The 20,123-nt window shown below is 38.4% G+C and overlaps 1 protein-coding gene across 1 annotated transcript; it reads left to right on the top strand.

The window, feature by feature from the left end:
- Positions 1-5,881: 5,881 nt before the first annotated feature.
- CUNH9orf64 (chromosome unknown C9orf64 homolog) lies at positions 5,882-18,750 on the top strand. The gene is made up of 4 exons (XM_045840504.1): positions 5,882-6,449; positions 6,939-7,198; positions 12,837-13,032; positions 17,957-18,750. Exons 1-4 carry the CDS (start codon positions 6,113-6,115, stop codon positions 18,187-18,189), a joined length of 1,026 nt encoding a protein of 341 aa, XP_045696460.1. The 5' UTR covers positions 5,882-6,112; the 3' UTR covers positions 18,190-18,750.
- The last annotated feature ends 1,373 nt before the right edge of the window (positions 18,751-20,123 follow it).

Genomic DNA, 20,123 nt, shown 5'->3' with positions numbered 1-20,123 from the left:
CCAGCTGTATCTCTTCGAGGCTCACCGCAAAGCAGTTACCAGCACAAAACTACATCTGCTTGTCTTATTTGCCATGTGAACCTTCTCTTTTCCTTCCCACATTATCATGCCCTGTCAGATTGTACCTCCTAGATAAAACATCAGCATTTAATCCCTGCCTCAGGTTGTGTTCAAGACAAATATTCCTTTGTATGTTTATTTTTGTGCTTTTTGAAAAGCAGGTTTTTATATTTATTATCATATGTACCCTTTTTGCACTACAATCTGAGCTGAGTGATCAATTGCCAACTAGCACCAATTCTCCAAATCAAAGTGTATGAGGGATATTAATACATGCTTGTGTGATTCTCTTTAATAGAAGATAACACCAGGCAATCATTTACTTCTGTTCCTCAGAAATAAAATAACTAGAAGGGCTGCCACTCCTCTTTCAGGCATCTGAACTTCAGTTCTGGAAATTTCTTCAGCCTGTCTTCGGGCAGTGCAACAACCCCTTGCTTGATGATTTCCAGGACCTATTCAACTCGCAGCTCAGCTCCAGTTCACAGTGACCTTGAGCTAAAGAAGGTGACTACCAAATCAATATTTTACATTATATCCTGAAATGAGAAGCGAGTTCAGAATTGTTCAAAGAGATCACATCTGTAAAGCAGTGTGTACAACAGTTTGAATTGTGAATTTGTTAGGCAGGAACTAATGCTCTCTAACATCATTCAAATCACTTCTATGACATTTAAGGCTTGTGCATAATCTGGTAAAGGAACATCATTGGAAATCAGCAATCCACTCAAGGATTGTGTGGCTTATTCCAGAGCTTTGTTGTGTTTTTAGATAGCAAGGAAAGCAAATACGGGGCTGGGCCAAGGTAGGCTTACCATTGTGAGTACATGAAACACAGACTTTATTCCTGTATTATTTTTCAGATGAACAACTGTAAACCTACTTTTGCCCAACCCTGTTGATTAATGGTTTATTATAAAAGGATATAACTCGGGAACAGCCAGATGGAAGACATATATAGAGCAAAGTATGTGAGAAGGGGCACAAAGCTTCCACACTTTCTAAGCGGGTCTTTCCCCCTGAATCTCTACATATTCACCAACTTGGAACTCTTGCATTGTTTTCCATAATACTTAGTTCTTTCTCCTAAGTAGCAAATATTAATTTCACTAGTTATAAGAAAACTGTGGTTCAAAAAATTCTAATTTTCTAGTTAAAAACTAATTCTAGTTTTGAACTAGAATAATAATGTTCATATTACATAACTTAGTGAAAACAATATATTTATTCCATTATAACACAATATTTTCAAACTGAAAATGAAGTATTTAAGAGTCAATAGTTCACAACAGAAAGAGTTCATTCTGTCCCTAAGCCATAGCCTAGGGACATTCTACACACAATAAGAAGAAAATAGAACAAAAAAGAGCCTCTAATGGTACTAAGAAAACTAGGATAATATAAGGCTCTAGACTCCAAGAGTGAATTTCAAGGACGTGGTCAATTTGAAATGCTACATATATGGATAAATCAAGGAGAAAAGGAACAGAAAAATTACATAGTAATGAAATATATCTGTTTTCTGTTAAGCCTTCTTGAGGCTTTAGTTTATTGATCTCTGGGGAAGTTGAAGTTGGGGTAAATGAAAGTAACTGGGATGCCCAACTTTCACAAAATCAATTTCTCCTCTCTGCTTTCTTTTTTCTGCATATATGAGAAACTACAGCTTCCTTTCTAGCATATTTATTGTCCACCTATTGCCCTAGCCTAGCAATTTTCAACCTTTTTCATCTCGTGGCACACATAAACTAATGACTAAAATTCTGTGGCATGCCCCCCAAAAATTTTTTTGCCAATGTGACAAAAAAAATAGGTGTAATTTTGACTCATTCACACTAGGCTATTATTGTATTGGCCATTGTAATTTTTTTATTTGACAATCTAAGGGAAAAGAGGTCAGTGCCCCTGACTGAATAGTCAGATATTACATGTCTTAAAAAAATTTTTGCAGCATACCAGTTGAAAATCTCTGCCCTTTTTGCAACTTTTCCTCAGGAATATCTCTTAACACACTATTTCTTTATCTGCTATAGCCTATCATGACAGGTAATCGCAAATGCATCAATGATTTTTGCCAATGCTTGACATTCAATTTAGCTCTTCAGAATAATGGCTCTCTTGATGACTTGTACTGACCTGGATACTGTTCAGCAGAGGAAAAGTGATAGAGATACATCACTGATCATGCCTACCTACTTTGTTAGCCTTTAAAATGAATGTAAGCTTAGGGATTGTTTAGAGGTCATCTTGATCTTCTCTTCAAGAGCCTATGCCTATGGGGTAGAGCTTCTGGCAAAGTTTTTGGAAAGAAACATAACTCAGTTGGAGGGTTCCTTTGGCCTTTGCTTTTTAACTCCTTATATGAGGACATTTTTTTTTCATTACTTTTAGAGAGAGAGAAAGGGAGAGAGAAACATCAAAGTGAGAAAGAAACACATTGATTGGTTGCCTCTTATGGGGATTATACACATACGGATGTGGGATTGAACCTGAAACCTTTGTATGTGTCCTGACCAGAAATTGAATCGGCAACATTTTGGTTAGGAGACAAGGCTCCAACCAACTGACCACTGGCCAGGACTGGCTGTTGCTTTTATTTCCTCTTTCCCTCCACCCGCTGTGGCCACAATGCTTATAAGGGTAGAGCTATCTTCCAACCATAAAAAAAAGCCACATGTTAGGTATAGTGAGACATAAAGCAAGGAACCCAGTTCCTTTCTGACATTCTAAAATAGCTGCATTAGCCCCAGAGTCTCTACCTTTTAGATTTAATAAATGAGAAAACAATCCCCTTTTGTTTAGTCACTATACGAGGGGAACCACTCCCAAAACCGGAATTAACTTCTGGAGGGCAGATCCCTTATTGTTCAGGCTTCCCCCACTAAGTGGGTCTCTAGGAATCCATCTGTATCAGTCAGTGTACCAGCTGGTATTGTTAGGCTTCTGTGAATTTTTTTGGAGACTCTTTCAATGTGTTGGTCCATTTCATTATGGATGATTAAGGAGTGCACCCGCCCACAACGCACTGAGTCTTCAGCAGTTTTTGACCAAAAACAGCATGACCCCCATGCCCCATCCTCCCTATGCACCCAATCTTGCCCAAAGCAACTTTCCCCCTGCCCTGAGGAAAAAAGTACTGCAAAGGGAAATATTTTGCAAATGTGGAAGAGGGGAAACAAAAAACAGCAGAAGCACCAAAAGGCATCAAAATCGACAAATTCAAAAACTGTTTTCAGCAGTGGAAAAAAGTCTTGATAGGGGTATTGGATCAAATGGAGAGTACTTTGGAGGTGACTGAAGTTTAAACATGTAAGAATAAATACACAATTTCTATAATAAATAAATTCTGTGGGGTTTTTTTTTGGGGGGTCTCCCCTCCATAGTCTAGCTTTCTGTTGTGTGAAGTACAATCCTACCCAGACATTCAATTGCCTTTCCCACTAGATCATGTCAGATACCATGTCTGTATTTGCTACCTGTGTAAGATAGAAAAACCAACTCAAAACTGCTTTAAATTATAAGGAAGTTTATTTACTCACATAACTGGAGATCCAACAGTAGAACAGACTTTAGGGGTTGATGTGATCCTGTTACCCCAGTTTCATTTCTCTGCTATTCTTCCGGACTTCTGCATGTGTTGACTTCATGTACTCTGGTTGCCATCAAAAGCACTGTAGCAATTTCAAGCCTTATATCAAAGCTCAACATTTCCAGCAGGAATGTGAATCACTTCTAGAAGTTCTCCTGGAAAAGCTTTTCTGAAAGCATCCTGAAAAACCTATCCTTGGCACTCATTAAAGTGAGGTACATGCATGATCCTAATCCAGTCCCTGGTAAGGGGGTGCTATCATCCTTAGACCAGCCCAGACCACCCCTGGAGCCAAGGAGGCTGAGCTTCCCCAGCTGTGGGTAAGAGAGAGGGAGTTCTGGACAACATCAGGGTTCTGTTGGAAAGGAATGAGGAAAAGGATGTTTAGTAAAGAGCTCACTTAAAAATATTTTATTTATTTTTAGACAGAGGGGAAGGGAGGGAGATAGAGAAGGAGAGAAACATCATGTGCTAGAGAAACATCAATCAGTTGCCTTTCAAATGCCCCCAGCCAGAGACCTGGGCCACAACCCAGTCATGTGCCTTGAACAGAATTGAACTGGTGACCTTTCTCTTTGTCTGACAACACTCAACTCACTAAGCCACGCCAACCACGGCAAGAACTCACTTTTTATATTTCCAGTATCTTGTAGGCATACTTAAGGAAAAAAACAAAACAAAACAAAACACCCTCCCCACACATACAAAGTTTATCTCAACAATAAGGTTCTTGAACAAAGGAAGTATGTTTTATACACACAAAGTTCATTTCAACAATACAGTTCTTGAACAAAGGAAGTATGTTCTACTCTTGTTTATACTACTCCTGGTGTTGAACTCAATCCACACACACAAACACGCAAAGTTTATCTCAACAATAAGGTTCTTGAACAAAGGAAGTATGTTTTATTCTTGTTTATACTACTCGTAGTGTTTAACTCAATCCTGAACATGTTAGGAGTTCCAGTTGTTTGTTTATTTAATCAATAAGCCTTAGTAAGAGAAAATGGCCTAAATTGTTTAGCCTCCTGGATTCTTTTGTAGATTGCTAGATTTTCTTTCTAATCAATTTCTATGACTCCCAAGACTTAGAGTTGCTGAGGTACACAGGAAAAATTCCAAGTGCACAGATTTACATTTATTCAACTATACTGATTTACTAATGAACTTTCTAGAAAAGTCCATCATAGTGAAGTCCTTAAATTTCCTTTTTCTTAACGAATGAAGAAATCAGAGGGATGATGTTTCTCTAGGGAAACCATTGTCAAACTAAAAAGTTCCAAATCATTCAAAAATTCTAAGGTTATTCACTATCAATAACTAAAGATAACTACTGATTTTTAAAAATAGTTGATTTTCAAAGATGTGAGCATTTCATATTATCCAAAGAGATAATATTTTGTCTCTGAAGGAGAAAAAAAATGCCTCTAAATTTTTATCACTAAGCAAATTTGGATACCTCTCTCCTCATTCTGTTAGAAGGTGTTTAAACGGCTGGGGGCTGTAAGGTTAAATACTACTTCCACTGCCTCCTCAGTAGGGCCTTTGAGAAAGTCACTGCTTGACAACACCAGTGCACACTGATAAGCTTGGTTTGCAAGGCGGCTTGGGGGGTTAGTGAACAAGAGTTCAAAACTCAGACCTAGTCTTGTGACTAGTAGCTAACCATTCAACTACTCAGCTTCTCTTGCAAAATGAGCATTACTCATTGCTTTTGTCACAGCTTCGGGCATCCATTTCTCCAAACATTCTAACTGATCATTCATTCGGCCTCCAAATGGGCCAGGAACTTAGCAAAAGAAGAAGGCTACCTAGGGTTGGGGAGAGTGAGATCGTGGACCCCCCTCACGGTCTGAGAGTGGCTTGGCCCTCCGCAGAGACCCAAGGCCATAATGCTGGTTGAAGCCCAGGGATCCAGATGCAAGCGTTGCCGAGGGCGTCAAGCTCAGACTTCGCTCTCCGGGAGACAAGGGGTGGGAGCCCAGTTAAGGAAATGCAGTATACTCGCTCAGTTATAGTGACCCGGGCCACCGAAGCGCAAGACAGCCCCACAGGCCCGAGGGGAGGGTGGGAGCACGTGCAAAATGGTGCAGCCTCGGAGATTAGGGTGGGCAACTCCCGGAGGTTGTGCCCCGGGACCTCCCGGGCTATTTCCGGGCCTGCAGAACCGGAAACGGACCCCGGGCGGGCTCCAGGGAGCGAGTAGGCGGGGCCGTTTTCTCGGAAGTGCCTGCAGCTGTCGCTGGGCGCGGAGCCCTACGGTCTTCGCAGTTCTCTAGCGGAGCGGCTGCCTAGGGAGGGGACCCGGATCCTGCTACGGTGGGCGAGGCAGGAGCGGGACCCCGTGAGGGTATTGATCCCACGGTGGGTGGGGTGGAAGAGTCTCTGAGGAAGAAAGGGAAGAGAGTTTGGCTAGCCTGCTGGCAGAAGCGTCGTTCCCTAGTCCTAAAAAGGAGGGGCGATATGGACGGTCCCCTAACTCCCAGGGAGTCCGCAAAATTCATTGCGGAAAACAGTCGGGATGTGTTCATTGACTGCGGAGGCTTGCGGCGGGTGGCCGAGTTCCTGCTCGCCAAGGTTTCGGGTCCGGAGCTACGCCTGGGGGCCTGGAAGAACCTTCATGAGCTCAACCCCAGGTCGGCCGACGAAGCCGCAGTCAACTGGGTTTTCGTTGCAGACACACTCAATTTCTCCTTCTGGTCCGAGCGCGATGAGCACAAGTGCCTGGTGGGGTACAAGGGGACAACGTACAGTGGCTACTGGTCCCTGTGCGCCGCTATCAACAGAGCCCTTGACGAAGGTTGGTACCCTTTCTGCTGGTAAGACCCTTTAGCCTTTTACGCCTCAGTTTCCTGGGAGAGTCCCAAGGAGCGAGCTGGAAGATGGAATAATGTGTTAATAAGGCGAACCTGAAGTTATTCATTGCGAGCCCCTCAGCTTCAAATAAGAGTATGATAAGAAGCTTGCCTTAAATCCTTATTCAGTGGGAATTGATCCTAAATACGTATTACCGCAGCTAAGTCTGATGAAATCTGAAGAACAAAGGGGACTGATATATAACATTTTACATAGTTAAAATACACCTGATATAATATTACAATAGAAATGAGTGAATGAGTACAGATGAATGAATAGAAAATGGGGGGTTTGCTTCTCGTTTTTAATTCATCCACTTTTAGTTAATTTCGGTAACACTCATTAAGTTTCATATTAACTGTATTGTAGAAATAAGAGTCTAGTGAATATGAAATCCTGACATTGTTCCTCTGCGTTTTCTTTTCTTCCTAAGGGATACCAATAACTAGTGCTTCGTACTATGCCACAGTGACCTTGGATCAGGTTCAGCATATACTCCGTTCTGACACGGACATTCCCATGCCTTTGATAGAAGAGAGGCATCGGATTCTCAATGAAACGGGGAAAATTCTGCTTGAGAAGTTTGAAGGCTCTTTTCTTAATTGTGTCCGGAAAAGTGAAAAAAGTGCACAGAAGTTAATGCATCTGGTAGTTGAAAGCTTTCCCTCTTACAGAGATGTGACTGAGTTTAAGGTGAGTTGCTGCTGTTGGGTATTTTAGAATTCTTATCTTGTCATTGTCAACTTTTAGTTAACTCTTTTACTTCCTGAGCTCCTTTTAAGAATAAAAACTTAAATTTTGAAGTATGTTCCTGTGAACAAGGAATAGCAACAATTAAGTAGAGTTTCAAAGACCTTACTTATGATTTCTCATCAGCAGATCCCATTATTCTTTTTGCCTTTTTCATTGTCCTTTTAAAAAGTTTCAAACCTGAAAAAAGACGGGACGTTCAACTGGATGTTCTCACTTAGGGATAAGGAAGTCCTTTTAATACTTAAAAACATTTTTGCCGGCTAGGTCCGTGACTGGGGGCATGCAAGAGGCAAGCAATCGATGTTTCTCCTGCGTATGGATGTTTCTCTTCCTCTCTTTCTCCCTCCCTTACCCTCTCTCCAAAAATAAATAAATAAAATCTTTTAAAAAAATTTACTTAATTGAATGAAAATCAAAATGTTTACTAAATTCTCTCTAATAATTTTTGCAGAGTTCTAATGTGTATATACTATGCATTTTCCTTTTCACGCACAGGATACTTTAACAGTATTATTTGCTTTATGGTACAAAAGAAATTTTAAAGAGATTTACTTTTAAACTGGTGAACATTTTGTATACCCTCCCAGTGTACACCTGGATTTTCCTTTTGTAAAAATTTTAGAATCTGTTATCACTGTATTATAATTGTGACAAGAATTGAAAGCAACTTCAGCAGAATCACATGACATAAATCTAGGTTAATGTTATGTCAGATTTAAATATTAAAGCTACACTTTTGTAATCACAATTCAGTAACAACTAACATTACCAGTAATACTGCTTTATCATTCTGTATCATTTACAGGGTGTTTGCACATACACTTTTGTTTGATCCATGCAACAGCTGTGGGGCCTAAGAATAAGGAGCATATTGTCCCCTGTGTATCAGGAACTAGTTGAAAAAGAAAGTTAAACTAGTTTATCTTAGGTCATTTAGTCAATAGCTAGCTTTTCAATTCTACTATAAAATGAGAGATGGCCTGTTTATGTATGTTAAGATTCTTTTAATTGCAAGTGACAGACACGAAACTAGAAAAAAGCTTAATCAACAGGAAGAATTTTGGGATGAATATTGCGGATAGGCATGTCCAGGATCAAGGACTCAGTGCCATCAGGATTCAGCCTCTTCTCTTAGCTTCTGTTACTCCATTTTTCTCTTATTGTAGACCAACTTTCTCCATGAAGTAGAAAAGCTTTTTACATCTTACTGCTTCAGCCCCAGAGAAAGAGAGTGAGAGAAACATGTTCTCAGGTCCAGGTCTAAAACTGTTGGGTAAGGACTGATTGAATGGGCAGGGATTATGACCCGTTAAGTGTGGCTTTCACGGGTATGTGGATGAGGCAGGGTCAGTTCCTGGAAAAGAGGCCATAGGTCAACCTACTGTTGAACTTGATCCTGGTTTTGATTAACCATTTTGCTAATGCAGAGGTTACTTTGAGATTTTTCTTTGTCTTCAAAGTATGTCATTTCAGCCTTGTTTTTCAAGAAATTAGGACTCAGTTCCTCAGTCCATCATTCAGGCCATCTGAATATACAGGGTTGGGCAAAAGTAGGTTTACAATGTGAATCGGTGAAACACAGAGTTTATTCTTTTATTGTTAATTATTATCGTATTATTTTCCATATGAACAACCGAAAACCTACTTTTTTCCCCATCCTATATTACATAGTGTGGACAAGAAATCAAACTGCTATTCATGTGGCTATGAATCCATATATTCTAGAGTCTACATGCTTTTAGTAGAAAACAGACTAAAATTAAATTTAACATGACTTTAGGATAGGTGAATTCTTGCCCTGGCTAGTATGGCTCACTTGGTTGGAGCATCATCCCACAAACCAAAAGGTCACAAGTTCCATTCCCAGTCAGGGCACGTACATGATTTGAGGGTTCAGTCCCCAGTTGGGGCTCACTCACTGATTGATGTTTCTCTCCCTGTCTCTCTCCCCTGCTCCTCTCTCTAAAATCAATAAGCATGTCCTCAGGCGATGAAAAGAAATACAAAATTTCAACACTTTTTTAAAGGAGTATTTTTTTTCATTTTTTTTTAATAAGACTATCATTAGCGTTACCCAAAGCACTATATTTCTGTAACCCCTATGATTCCTCATGGAACACTGAGCACATAGTGAGTGCTCACTTAATGCTTTGATTAGTCAATTTACAGCTGCCTTTGTATAGTCATATAAAAGATACACAAATCATTAAAGTACTTTGTGTAATTCCAAATCTGGAAGAATTCTAATGAACAATTTTGGGACTGCTTTGAAATTTAAAAAGTGTTAAAATCACATATACCTTTTTATTCATATTTAAAAATTTTCTGATTGCAAAAGTAAAACATTAATTATAGAATTTGTGAAGTACAGAGAAGCAGTCTATTGTACTAAGAGGTAACCACTGATTACAATTTAGTCTTTTTCTGTGTGTGTGTGTGAATATATAAGCACAAGGAGGGGAGAATTAGTATGCTGTATAAACTTAAAATTTAACATATTATGAACATCTTTCCATATCAATAAAAATTCTTTCACAGGGCAGTTTTTTTAGTACCAATTTTAATGTCTTAACAGTACTTGCCTAGAGTCTTTTACCACAATAATTGTGTTTGATACACAGTTTATTTTTAAATTAAATTTTATATCTTATTGTTTTCAGTTTTATGTGATAATAATCAGGGCTGCACAACAGTTGAACATCCATAATTATTTTCTTAGAATAGATTCCTAGTAGTGGAAATGCTGAGTCAGAGCGTGGCCAGTCTTTTCTGGCTTGTAATACATAAAAATGCCAGCTGTTCTTTAGGAAGATGAAAACAGAGATGATCAGCAGCAGCATGTGTGAGTGCCCTTTTCCCTGCTCCTTCAGGATGTGATTATAGTATTTGTTGCTATATTTTAAAATCTTTAATAAGTTGCATAAAAATAGAATAGTCATGATTATTTTTAATGCATACTGATTTATTGAGGTGAGCATTTTTAGATATAAACAAATTAATGAAATTAGGCCATTTTAATTCAGACAAACTTAGATCACTGATTTCTCAGCCTGGCTGTGCCCCAGAATCAGTTAGGAAGCTTTAAAATTCAGATATATTTCCAGTGCACCACCCTCAAAGATTCTCATCAATGGGAAGAGCTGTATTTTTAATCTCCTCAAGTGACTGTGATTTATCCTATGCAGTAACTATGTAAAAGTCCTAATTAATCATTTGGTTTCCTTAGGCTGTCATCTTTACTCTGACATACATAATGTTAAATATGCATGAAGAATATGAGCTTTTTTGTATTTTAACAGATAACATTTTATGTTACTCATAAGCATTTGTAAGTACTGATCTTTCTAATTTGTTCATGATAAATTTGTTGAAGAAAATCAACTCATAGTCATAGCGCTTTTCTACTTTTTTGAAGGTACTATTTTGAAAATATTTTATTCACAAAGCAATAGCATGGAACATATAGGGAATTGTTATTTTGGTTTGTGGGCCGGCCCTCAATCCACTGTGCCACACCAGCCAGGGCGGGAATTGTTATTTTGGAATTTACTGGTATTTTCAGTGGTATCAGTTAATATTTAGAGATGTAGAATGTGATTACCAAGATCATTTGAGTACTAAAACTATATCATCTTTTAAGAAAATGTTTTATAGATAATTAACTTTATTTTTTCAGTCCTCACTTGAATCACATATGTACTTATTTTAAAGGTATTATAATGTCTTTTTTAAAAAAGATTTTATTTATTTATTTTTAGGGAGAGGGGAAGGACAGAGAAAGAGAGGGAGGGAAACATCTATGTGTGAGAGAAGGACCTGGTGGCCACCCAGGCATGTGCCCTGAGGGGGAAATCGGACCAGCAACCTTTTGGTTTGTAGGCAGGAGCTCAATCCACTGAACCACGCCAGCCAGGGCTGGTTCATAGATTTTTTTTCCAGTTTGCTCTATGAATCTTGTTAAATATAGAATAGTTTTTATCTATCATAGTAAACATTATGCTATAATAATTGTGTTTGATATACAATTTTATTTTGTAAATTAAGTTTTATGTCTTGCTGTTTAATAAACTAGACTTGAATTAGAAACCTAATTACCATATATAAGTTCAACTTATATAAGGAACAGTCACCAGGTTGTCATAATTTGATTGGTTTGGGAAGATAGGTTATTCCCAAATGATGTAGGGCTACTTACTAATGGTGGTTTGTTCCCCCAGCACTCAAGTTAATTTACAGACTTTAAACCTTGTCAAAAAATGAGCAAATGTGTTTGCTCTGGAAAACAAAATACTGGATTTCTTAATGTTTGCCTTAGAAAGTTTAATTTAGTTAGTAAAAGTTCTTCTGGATTGATTACAGTAGGTGTACATTATGTTTAAACAATATTGGGTTATTTCTCATTTTAAATAAATAAAGGACTCTATATTGTTATCTCAAGGGATTTTATATGGAGTCTGTCCTTGAAGAATTTTATTTTTTATTTAATTATTTATGTCATTTACCTATGAAAACATTCTTACAGGTGGTCGGGATATATTTTGGGAGCTAGTGATGTTGATTATTCCTGTGTATCAGATAAGCAGTTGTAAAAGATGATTGGGATTATTACTATTGGTATTAGGACTAGGAGTAAATCCTAATTACCTGTCCATGTTTTTCTGTAGTCTATACTGATCTGCACTTATAGTTTTGAAGAGAATTTTTGAGTTAAATTATAATTTACTATCTTACGATGCTTGGTTAAATTTGTTTCTTCCATGCATAAATAGGATTGGTAGTTTATTTTTGTTACATATTGACTTTGACTATTTCTAAAAATGGTAGACTGGAAGAATTCCGACTGTAGATCATATTATCTGATTAAATTAATCATGTTATTTGAAAGGAAACAGGTAAAAAATGAGTGTTGTGATTCTCTTCAGAGGTGAGTTTAGGGATGATTATTTTCTTCTTTATACTTTTTTTAAAGATTTTATTTATTTATTTTTAGAGAGTGGGGAAGGAAGGGCGAGAGAGGGGTAGAAACATCAATGTGTGGTTGCCTCTTGCATGCCCCCTACTGGGGACTTGGCTTGCAACCCAGGCATGTGCCCTGACTATCCTTTGCTTCGCAGTCCAGTGCTCAATCCACTGATCCACACCAGCCAGGGCTCTTCTTTATACTTTTCTGTATTTTATACAATTAATGTAAATTATGTTACAATTAGAAAAACATTTAAATTTAAGGATCTTTCTAAGGAAATACTATTTAACAATTAAAATTAATAAGTAGGTATATTATAGTGACACAGAAATATATACGTGATGTAATGCCTTTAAAAAGAACACTAAATAGTACCATGATTACATACATTGTATTTTATGTTCCTAGAAAAATATAGGAAGTAAATTTGGAGTGGTAGAGATAACTTAGTATTTATTAGACTCCCCATTCTTTCTGTAAAAGGTCTCTAAATTCTTATCAACAGAGTAAGATTACTCTCCTCTTGAAAAATATTTTCAATGTGTGTCTTTTTTAAAAGCATTTCATAAAGCTTTCAGATATTCAGATAACATTTATATTCTCTTCATTCATCAGGGGAAAATAATTTCTTTTTACAAACGGGCCCAAATCCTCGTGGCAGACACCTGGAGTGTGCTGGAGGGAGAAGGAGACGGCTGCTTTAAGGACATCTCCAGTATTACCATGTTTGCTGACTATCGGTTACCTCAGGTTCTGGTTCACCTGGGTGCCCTGAAATACTCCGGTGAACTACTGGAGAAACTTCTCAAAGGTTTGTCAACTTAATGAAGATATTCTTTGTTACACTCTGAATTATTGTTGAGTCTCTAGCTTCTTTCACAAAAGGTCTCCTTTCCTTAGATAAAAGCACTATTTATGGTTAAAAACATATGTAAAGAAAAACAGAAGGGCAGTTAAAATATGGAGAAAATTGCTTTTTGTTGTTTATACTGTGGAATATGTATAATGCAGGATATTATAATTTTAGAGCATCATAATAAAATGAAACCTAAATTTATATCTCATGGTGTGCAACACTAAGACAGTTCATCAGGTGTAGTGTTTGAAGAATGTTAATTAAGCCAAAGAGCACACTATGATGTGACATAAAAGGTGGGGCTGAGAGGTAGTATGAACTGGACTTTGAGTCAGGAGGCTCCAAGGTCTGCCATTGGGTTATTTTGCATGAATTACTTACTTTCTTAGGCTTATTTATCTACCATTACTGGATTCGATTATTGATTCTCAAGAATGGAAGCCATATTATAATATATGAGTACAAATAATTGTGTTTATGTGAGAATTAACTTTTTGTTTCTTAAACATGTCTTTGTATAAGAAAAAGAATTATATCATATAATTTTAATGTTAATTTCTCTCGGGTGCAGTATTTTCAGCTACTTTTTTCTTTTTCCTTTTTAAAAAGAAAGCAGTTTTTATGACTGCATAATTTTCTCTTGTGAAATAGATTTCAATCACCCAAAATCAGAATAATACAGAATATAAAGGTACCATTATTCCTGTGGTTGCTTCTACCAGGCTTTTATGCTGCCTTGGGCAATTGATTTTGTCTTCCTATTTCCTCATTTGAGAAATAACAAGCCATTTTGTGTTGTAACACTCAAGGCTCAGGTCACTAATTGTTGGATACCTTTAAAAGGGACAACTGTTAGCAGTCAGGGATCCTTTCAGATTCAGACGTAGTCCAGCTGATCTTGTGCGCTGCTCATTCTTATCTCTAAACATCCTCTTGCCTGGTGTCCCTCACCATACTTTCTTTTTTTCAGCCAAAATCCTACATATCAACAAAGGCTTTGCCTCAATGCTACCTCTTCCATATAGCTTTTCCTGACTTTTCACAATTTTTCCTCCTCTTTCTTGGATTTTTATAGCACCCAATTGTCTCTGCCACTGTGAGAAAAACCCAGGTGAAAATGGATCCATCCAGCATAGTTGTACAGAGTTGTTGGAATTTTCTTCTACCATCCACTGTGGGGGGTCTCCACCTGCAGGGCCCCCCCAGCCACCACAGATGAGAATAAGTCTATCAAGACAGGATCTGCTTGGGGAGGAAAGGTCTCTCAAAGGAGAAGGGCCAACAGTGTTTTCCTCAATGGGCTTTTATTGGGTTCGTTTTGCACAGGAATACAGGTAAAGCTCATTAATCATTATCAGGCAGTAAGGATCAAACAACAGATAATATACAGAGAACTCAAGGGCCTATTTTGAGTCAGGGTCCGATAGCTAAAGGGCTATAAATCTTTGAGGAACAAACTCACTTCCTGCTTGGACCCTTATCATTTAAGTGAGAGCATTCTAAACAAAGCAGGTTTCACAGGATTTTGCATATTCTTTCTTAGGTCTGAAGGCCCTAGGGAACCCGCCCTTTCCAGCACAGGGCGGCACCCACCACTAGTATTGTTTCAGGCTTAAGTCAGGCAGGGGAAGTAAGGCAGCCAAGAGATTAGGAGACTTCTCACAGACAGAATGAGGACTCAGGCTATGTCAAAGCCTAGGGGCAAGGGTCCATCACCCCCTTTTTCTGTAGCCCCCCAAGTCCTTCCCTGGGGGCTCCCTGTGATTGTGCCTGTCTTAGGTCGTTCCTCCCTTGAGGAATCTTACCCATTATTGGCTAAACTATCAAGGGTGATAGTTGGGGGCCAGGCAGGGTGAAGTAAAAGGAGCAGAAGGGGCACCCCTGCCAGGGAGATAAGCTCTGTCTCCTTAGCGGCTTCTGGTCCGAGGGTCACTCACTCAGCCTTAGCCATGGGGGGGTTACAGCTTCTGAAACCAGGCAGGGCAGTTCCCAGCAATCCATTTCATCTCAAAACTCTTTTCCAGATGTCCAGCTGCAGCTGTTACTGCCTCCATTTTGTCCAGCTTTTAAAAGGAGACTCTGCTGTCCTTAATTAGAATGACACAGGGTGAACAAACTTTTTGCACCCTAATTTAAACAAAATTGTATTTTTTCAAAAAGTACTTTATTAGCAAGCTAGAGGAAAAACAGAAACTATAAATGTAAAGGTGTATACACTGATTAAAAAAAAACTATTATAAGTGAAATCTAAACCCAGGTGGCTTGACTAGATGAGGTAGAACTTTCCTAACCTCCAGTGATACTTCTTCCAAACTTCCGGATGTGATACACTTATATTTCTTTTACTCTCTCTTTTTCTGGATATCTCCAGGACAACCCTTGGAAGGCCTATCTAGATTTCTGTTCATTTTATGTTTAACCAACCTCTTCACCAAAAACATACATATTTTTTAGTTGAATATAAAGACTGATAATACAATTTCACTAAATTTAGATTCTTCACTGTGATTCACTAGAGTTGAGTTTTAGGCCTAATATATTGGTTGTGTTACCTTCCCTTACTCTGTTTGTCAGTCCTCTCCAATGGTTTCATTCTTTCTCTGTTTCAAAGTCCATGTCTTATCCCATACTGGAAGTTGTATACCTATAACTGTATTCGTTTCATAAGGCTGACATAACATTATCACTAACTGGATGGCTTAAAACAAAAGAAATTTATTCTCTCCTTGCGGTGGAGGCTAAAAGTCTGAAATCAAGATGTTGGCAGGGCTAGGCTCCCTCTGAAGGTTCTCTGGAAGAATCTGTGGCCCTTGGAAATCCTTTGCATTCCTTGGCTTGTAGCTGCATCACTCCAAGTATGGCCTTGTTTCCTGTGTGTCTCCTCTTGCACTTGGATTCCTCTCCTTTTCTCATGAGGACACCAGTCATGACATTTAAGAACCCCCTAATCCTGTATGACCTCATCTTAATATAATCACACCTGCAAAGACCCTATTTAAAGAGAACACATTCACAGGTACCAGGAGGTAGGACTTCAGTGTGTTTTTGGAGGACACAGTTCAGTCTACAGTTATTTATTGCTGGGTAATAAATTATGCTAAAATTTAAAACGACATTTATTGTCTCCGTTTCTGTGCATCAGGAGTTTGGGTGCTGCTTAACTGGATGTCTGTGGGTCAAGCAGTCAGCTGTGGTAATGGTCTCATCTGAGGGCTTTGCTTGGGCAGTGGTATCTGCCTCCAGTGTCACTGTCGTGGTTGATTTGGGAATTCTGGCAAGTTGATAGATAAGTTTGGAGGCATCAATTAACAAGAGAACTTAAGGGGAAGGGATGGATTTATATGCTGGCACCTGGAGCCAAGTAAGGAATACAGGTAGTGTCTGTTCTTCCCCTTGTCCCGGTGACCAGTGTGCCTAAGCCCTTGGGAGAGATGGATGCGAGGGACATAAGTAACATTACTTAAGATCCCAGGTGACAGAGTGGAAGTCAGTGGGGTTGGGGCATTTTTCCTGTGTCTCATTGGATCACATAGCCTACCTGGCACTGTGAAGCTCTGCAAACGTGTTTGGTTTGGCCTGAACAGTGTTTTAAGCATTTTTTTAAAAAGATTTTATTTATTTATTTTTTAGAGAGGGAAGGGAGGGAAAAAGAGAGAGAAACATCAATGTGCGGTTGCTGGGGGTCATGGCCTACAACCTAGGCATGTACCCTGACTGGGAATCAAACCTGTGATACTTTGGTTTGCAGCCCGCACTCGATCCACTGAGCTACGCCAGCCAGGGCTCGTTTTAAGCAATTTTTAATTAGTTATCAACACTTGACAGTTAGGAGATTTCCTATGAAAGTCAAACCTTCTGATTTTTGTAAAAGTAGAGAAATATGGGAACATTGGGTCTACCTTTAGACAGGAAAATACATACTCTCTAGCTCACCAGAGTTTGCATCTGGCTGCCTGCATTCAATTACTCTCTGTGCCTGATTCTTTTTTTTTAAAGGTTGTATTTATTTATTTTTTTAGAGAGAGGGGAAGAGAGGGAGAGAGGAGGGGAAAGAAACATCAGTGTGTGCAAGATACACTGATCGGTTGCCTCTTGCACGCCCCCAAATGGGGACCCGGCCTACAACCCAGGCATCAAACCAGCGACATTTCAGTTCGCAGGTCAGCACTCAGTTCACTGAGCCATACCAGCAAGGGTTGTGTGCCTGATCTTTGTAGGCAGTTGAATTGATGAACCCAACTCTAGTGTCAGTGGCCAGTCACCACCCTTTAGGATCAGACATACCCTGGAGGGAACTCTCAGCTCCGTATTCAGGCAGAGCTGACTAAAGGATCCTGAATACAACGAATGACCATGGTTTTCCTTGCCCAAGTTAACCACTTTGATTTTCTTAGTTGACCTTGATGTATCTAGAGTGTCCCGAAGGCGGCAATAGTCGGTTCTCAAATGGTGATGGGAGGTGGTGTTTATTTGGCCCCCTAGGAGTGCTCTAAATTTTGCAGTATTTTTTCCTGTGGCATTAAACCTAATCTTAAATCCTTTCTTTTCAGTAATTTAATAATCTTGCTGTCATATTTTAAAATTTATAATTACCTTATATTTATTTAGTAAATATTTTGGGGGGAGCTAGCATGTGCAAGGTGCTATGCTAGGTCCTGGGAATATTGAGACAAACAAGCCAGACATCGTCCCTGTCCTTGCAGAACTTAACTTGCAGTTTTGAATTAATGCCTGAGTTTAGAAATGGTTTCAATTACTAAAAATAAATAAAGTCTGAGATTTACAGTTTTCAACTGTGTTTTGTTCTGTAGTAAAGTTCTGAGTAGGTCTTATATCATTGACTTTTAGCACTACTAGCTTTGTTTTTTTCCCCTTACAGGAGAAATGCTCTCGTATGGGAGTCGGCAAGAGGTGGAAATCAGAGGATGCTCACTTTGGTGTGTTGAGTTGATCCGGGATTGTCTTCTGGAACTTATTGAAAAAAAGGGTGAAACAACTGGTGGAGAGATCAATTCCATTCTTCTGGATTATTACTTATGGGACTATGCCCGTGATCACAGGGAAGATATGAAAGGAATTCCATTTCATCGAACACGTTGCATATATTATTGACCCGAAGTGTAAACTGATCCAAAGAAAACTCTTTACATTTTTATATCACATAATCATTTATACAATTTCACTTTGATATTAAGAGAAGATGGTGGGATTAATTTCTCCTGATTTATCATGTGTTTTCCCAAATATATCCTTTTTCTGCTTTTTAACTTTAACTCTATTTTCCCTTTTTGTGGACACATGACAGAAATAGTGAAGGAACTTTAATGCTTCCTTTAAATCTCACATTTCTTAAAATCATGTCATAATTTGATTAATCTTCAGTGACAATATTTCATCTATTCAGCTGGTATCATTTCTCAAGGTATAATTTTCTATGTATCGTAATCATTTGTTATGAGAAGGGGATGGGTAGGGTCTTTGTTGTATAAATGCTGCTGCTCTTATAAAAAAATTAGCTTGACAGCTTACTATCAACTTTTTATCAGTAATGACAGAGTTTTGTACATAATGATTTCAGTTGAGGATATTGGTCTGTCTAGGTTTTTTTCTTTCTTTTTTTTTTCAGAGTAACTGCATTGAAACTGAATAAAGATTTTTAAAACTTTTCTTAAACCTGGAATGGATCATTCCATTAAAATAGAATTTACCAGATATATTTTTAAAAGGTTTGCAATGGATTTGGTTATTTATATTTCAGAACTCTCATTGCCTATCATGCACTTATTTCCCACTTTCATCCCCATCTTCTAACATAATCTTCGTTTTCGCTATCTTATCTAACTTGTCAGCCACCTGTAAATCAAAAAGATGTCTTTTCCCCAAACACTTTACTGCCATCTGCTGGAAACTTGTCATAATGACCTTACAAATGACAATGAACAGAACGTGAGTGCCACCCTCCATGTCTCCCCGGAATGTTGTTTTGCACAACTTGCACCATTACAAGTAGTGGCTTTGTATCTCCCTCCACTGTGTGGAGCAGGGGCAGTTATTGAAGAAATAGAAGTCTGCTTATGGAAAGGAAAAGGGATGGCAGGCAGCCTAAACAACCTTGTCGTCCACACCTTTGTGTGTTCAAAATTCTTCAGCAGGTGGGGATCATTTCAAATTGAGAACTGCTGAAGAAGAGCTAGGAAAAGGGTAAGGCTACATTCTGAGTTGGTTCAAGGAAAGAACTAGCCCAGTTTTCCATCTGGAGGTGGGAAAAACCTAATAACTCCCTTCTTTCACCATTCCCATTTTGACATTCTCTAGATAAACTAAGGGTTTGTTGGCATATAAATCAGTATTCTTTGGTTGTAAGAATGTAATTCAATTATTAAGATTCAATAACTTTGATGAGGCCTGAATTAAAAGAAACAATAGGTCACAATGCAATTCAGTAAGAAGTCTACACATACTTACTTTGAGGAATGAAAATGATACTTGGAAAGCAAAAATCGATGAGATCATAATTACACCACACATCCTCAACTCCCCAAAAAATCCTATTAGGTGACCATTATTCTCAAAATCAATAAATAAAAGTATGTATTGTGCCATTTCTATACTAATGGCATTTCAGGATAATCTGATGGAGGGAAACTCTCCTTTATAGAATAATTACAATTAAATATAAAAAGGAATATTAGAATTAGAAAATTACCATTTTGGAATCCCTAGTGAAATAATAGGCCTGGAAAATGATCATCAGTAGCTTTTAAAACCATTAGGTAAAATGTTGATGGGAAACTTTTAATGGATAGATTAGGTTGAAAGCACCTACTACTAATCTTAACATCACTAAAAGTGGGATATACAGATGTTATGTGCCTGCTAGTGTGTTGTAATAGGAAGTACACAGTCCCATTTGTGAATTATTTTTGCCAGAAAAATTGAACCTGAATCTAATCAAGAATCTAGATCTAACTGCTAGTTTACAGGAAATGTAGGAAATGAAGGAACAAGTGAAATGACAACAGACAGATGCAGTGGCCAAATCAATA

The sequence above is a fragment of the Phyllostomus hastatus genome, unplaced genomic scaffold, assembly GCF_019186645.2.
Source record: "Phyllostomus hastatus isolate PE091 unplaced genomic scaffold, TTU_PhHast_1.1 phas_contig_34, whole genome shotgun sequence".
Taxonomy (NCBI): Eukaryota; Metazoa; Chordata; class Mammalia; order Chiroptera; family Phyllostomidae; genus Phyllostomus; species Phyllostomus hastatus.
Note: the sequence above shows the minus strand (reverse complement) of the source record. Positions and strands in the feature narration are given on the sequence as shown.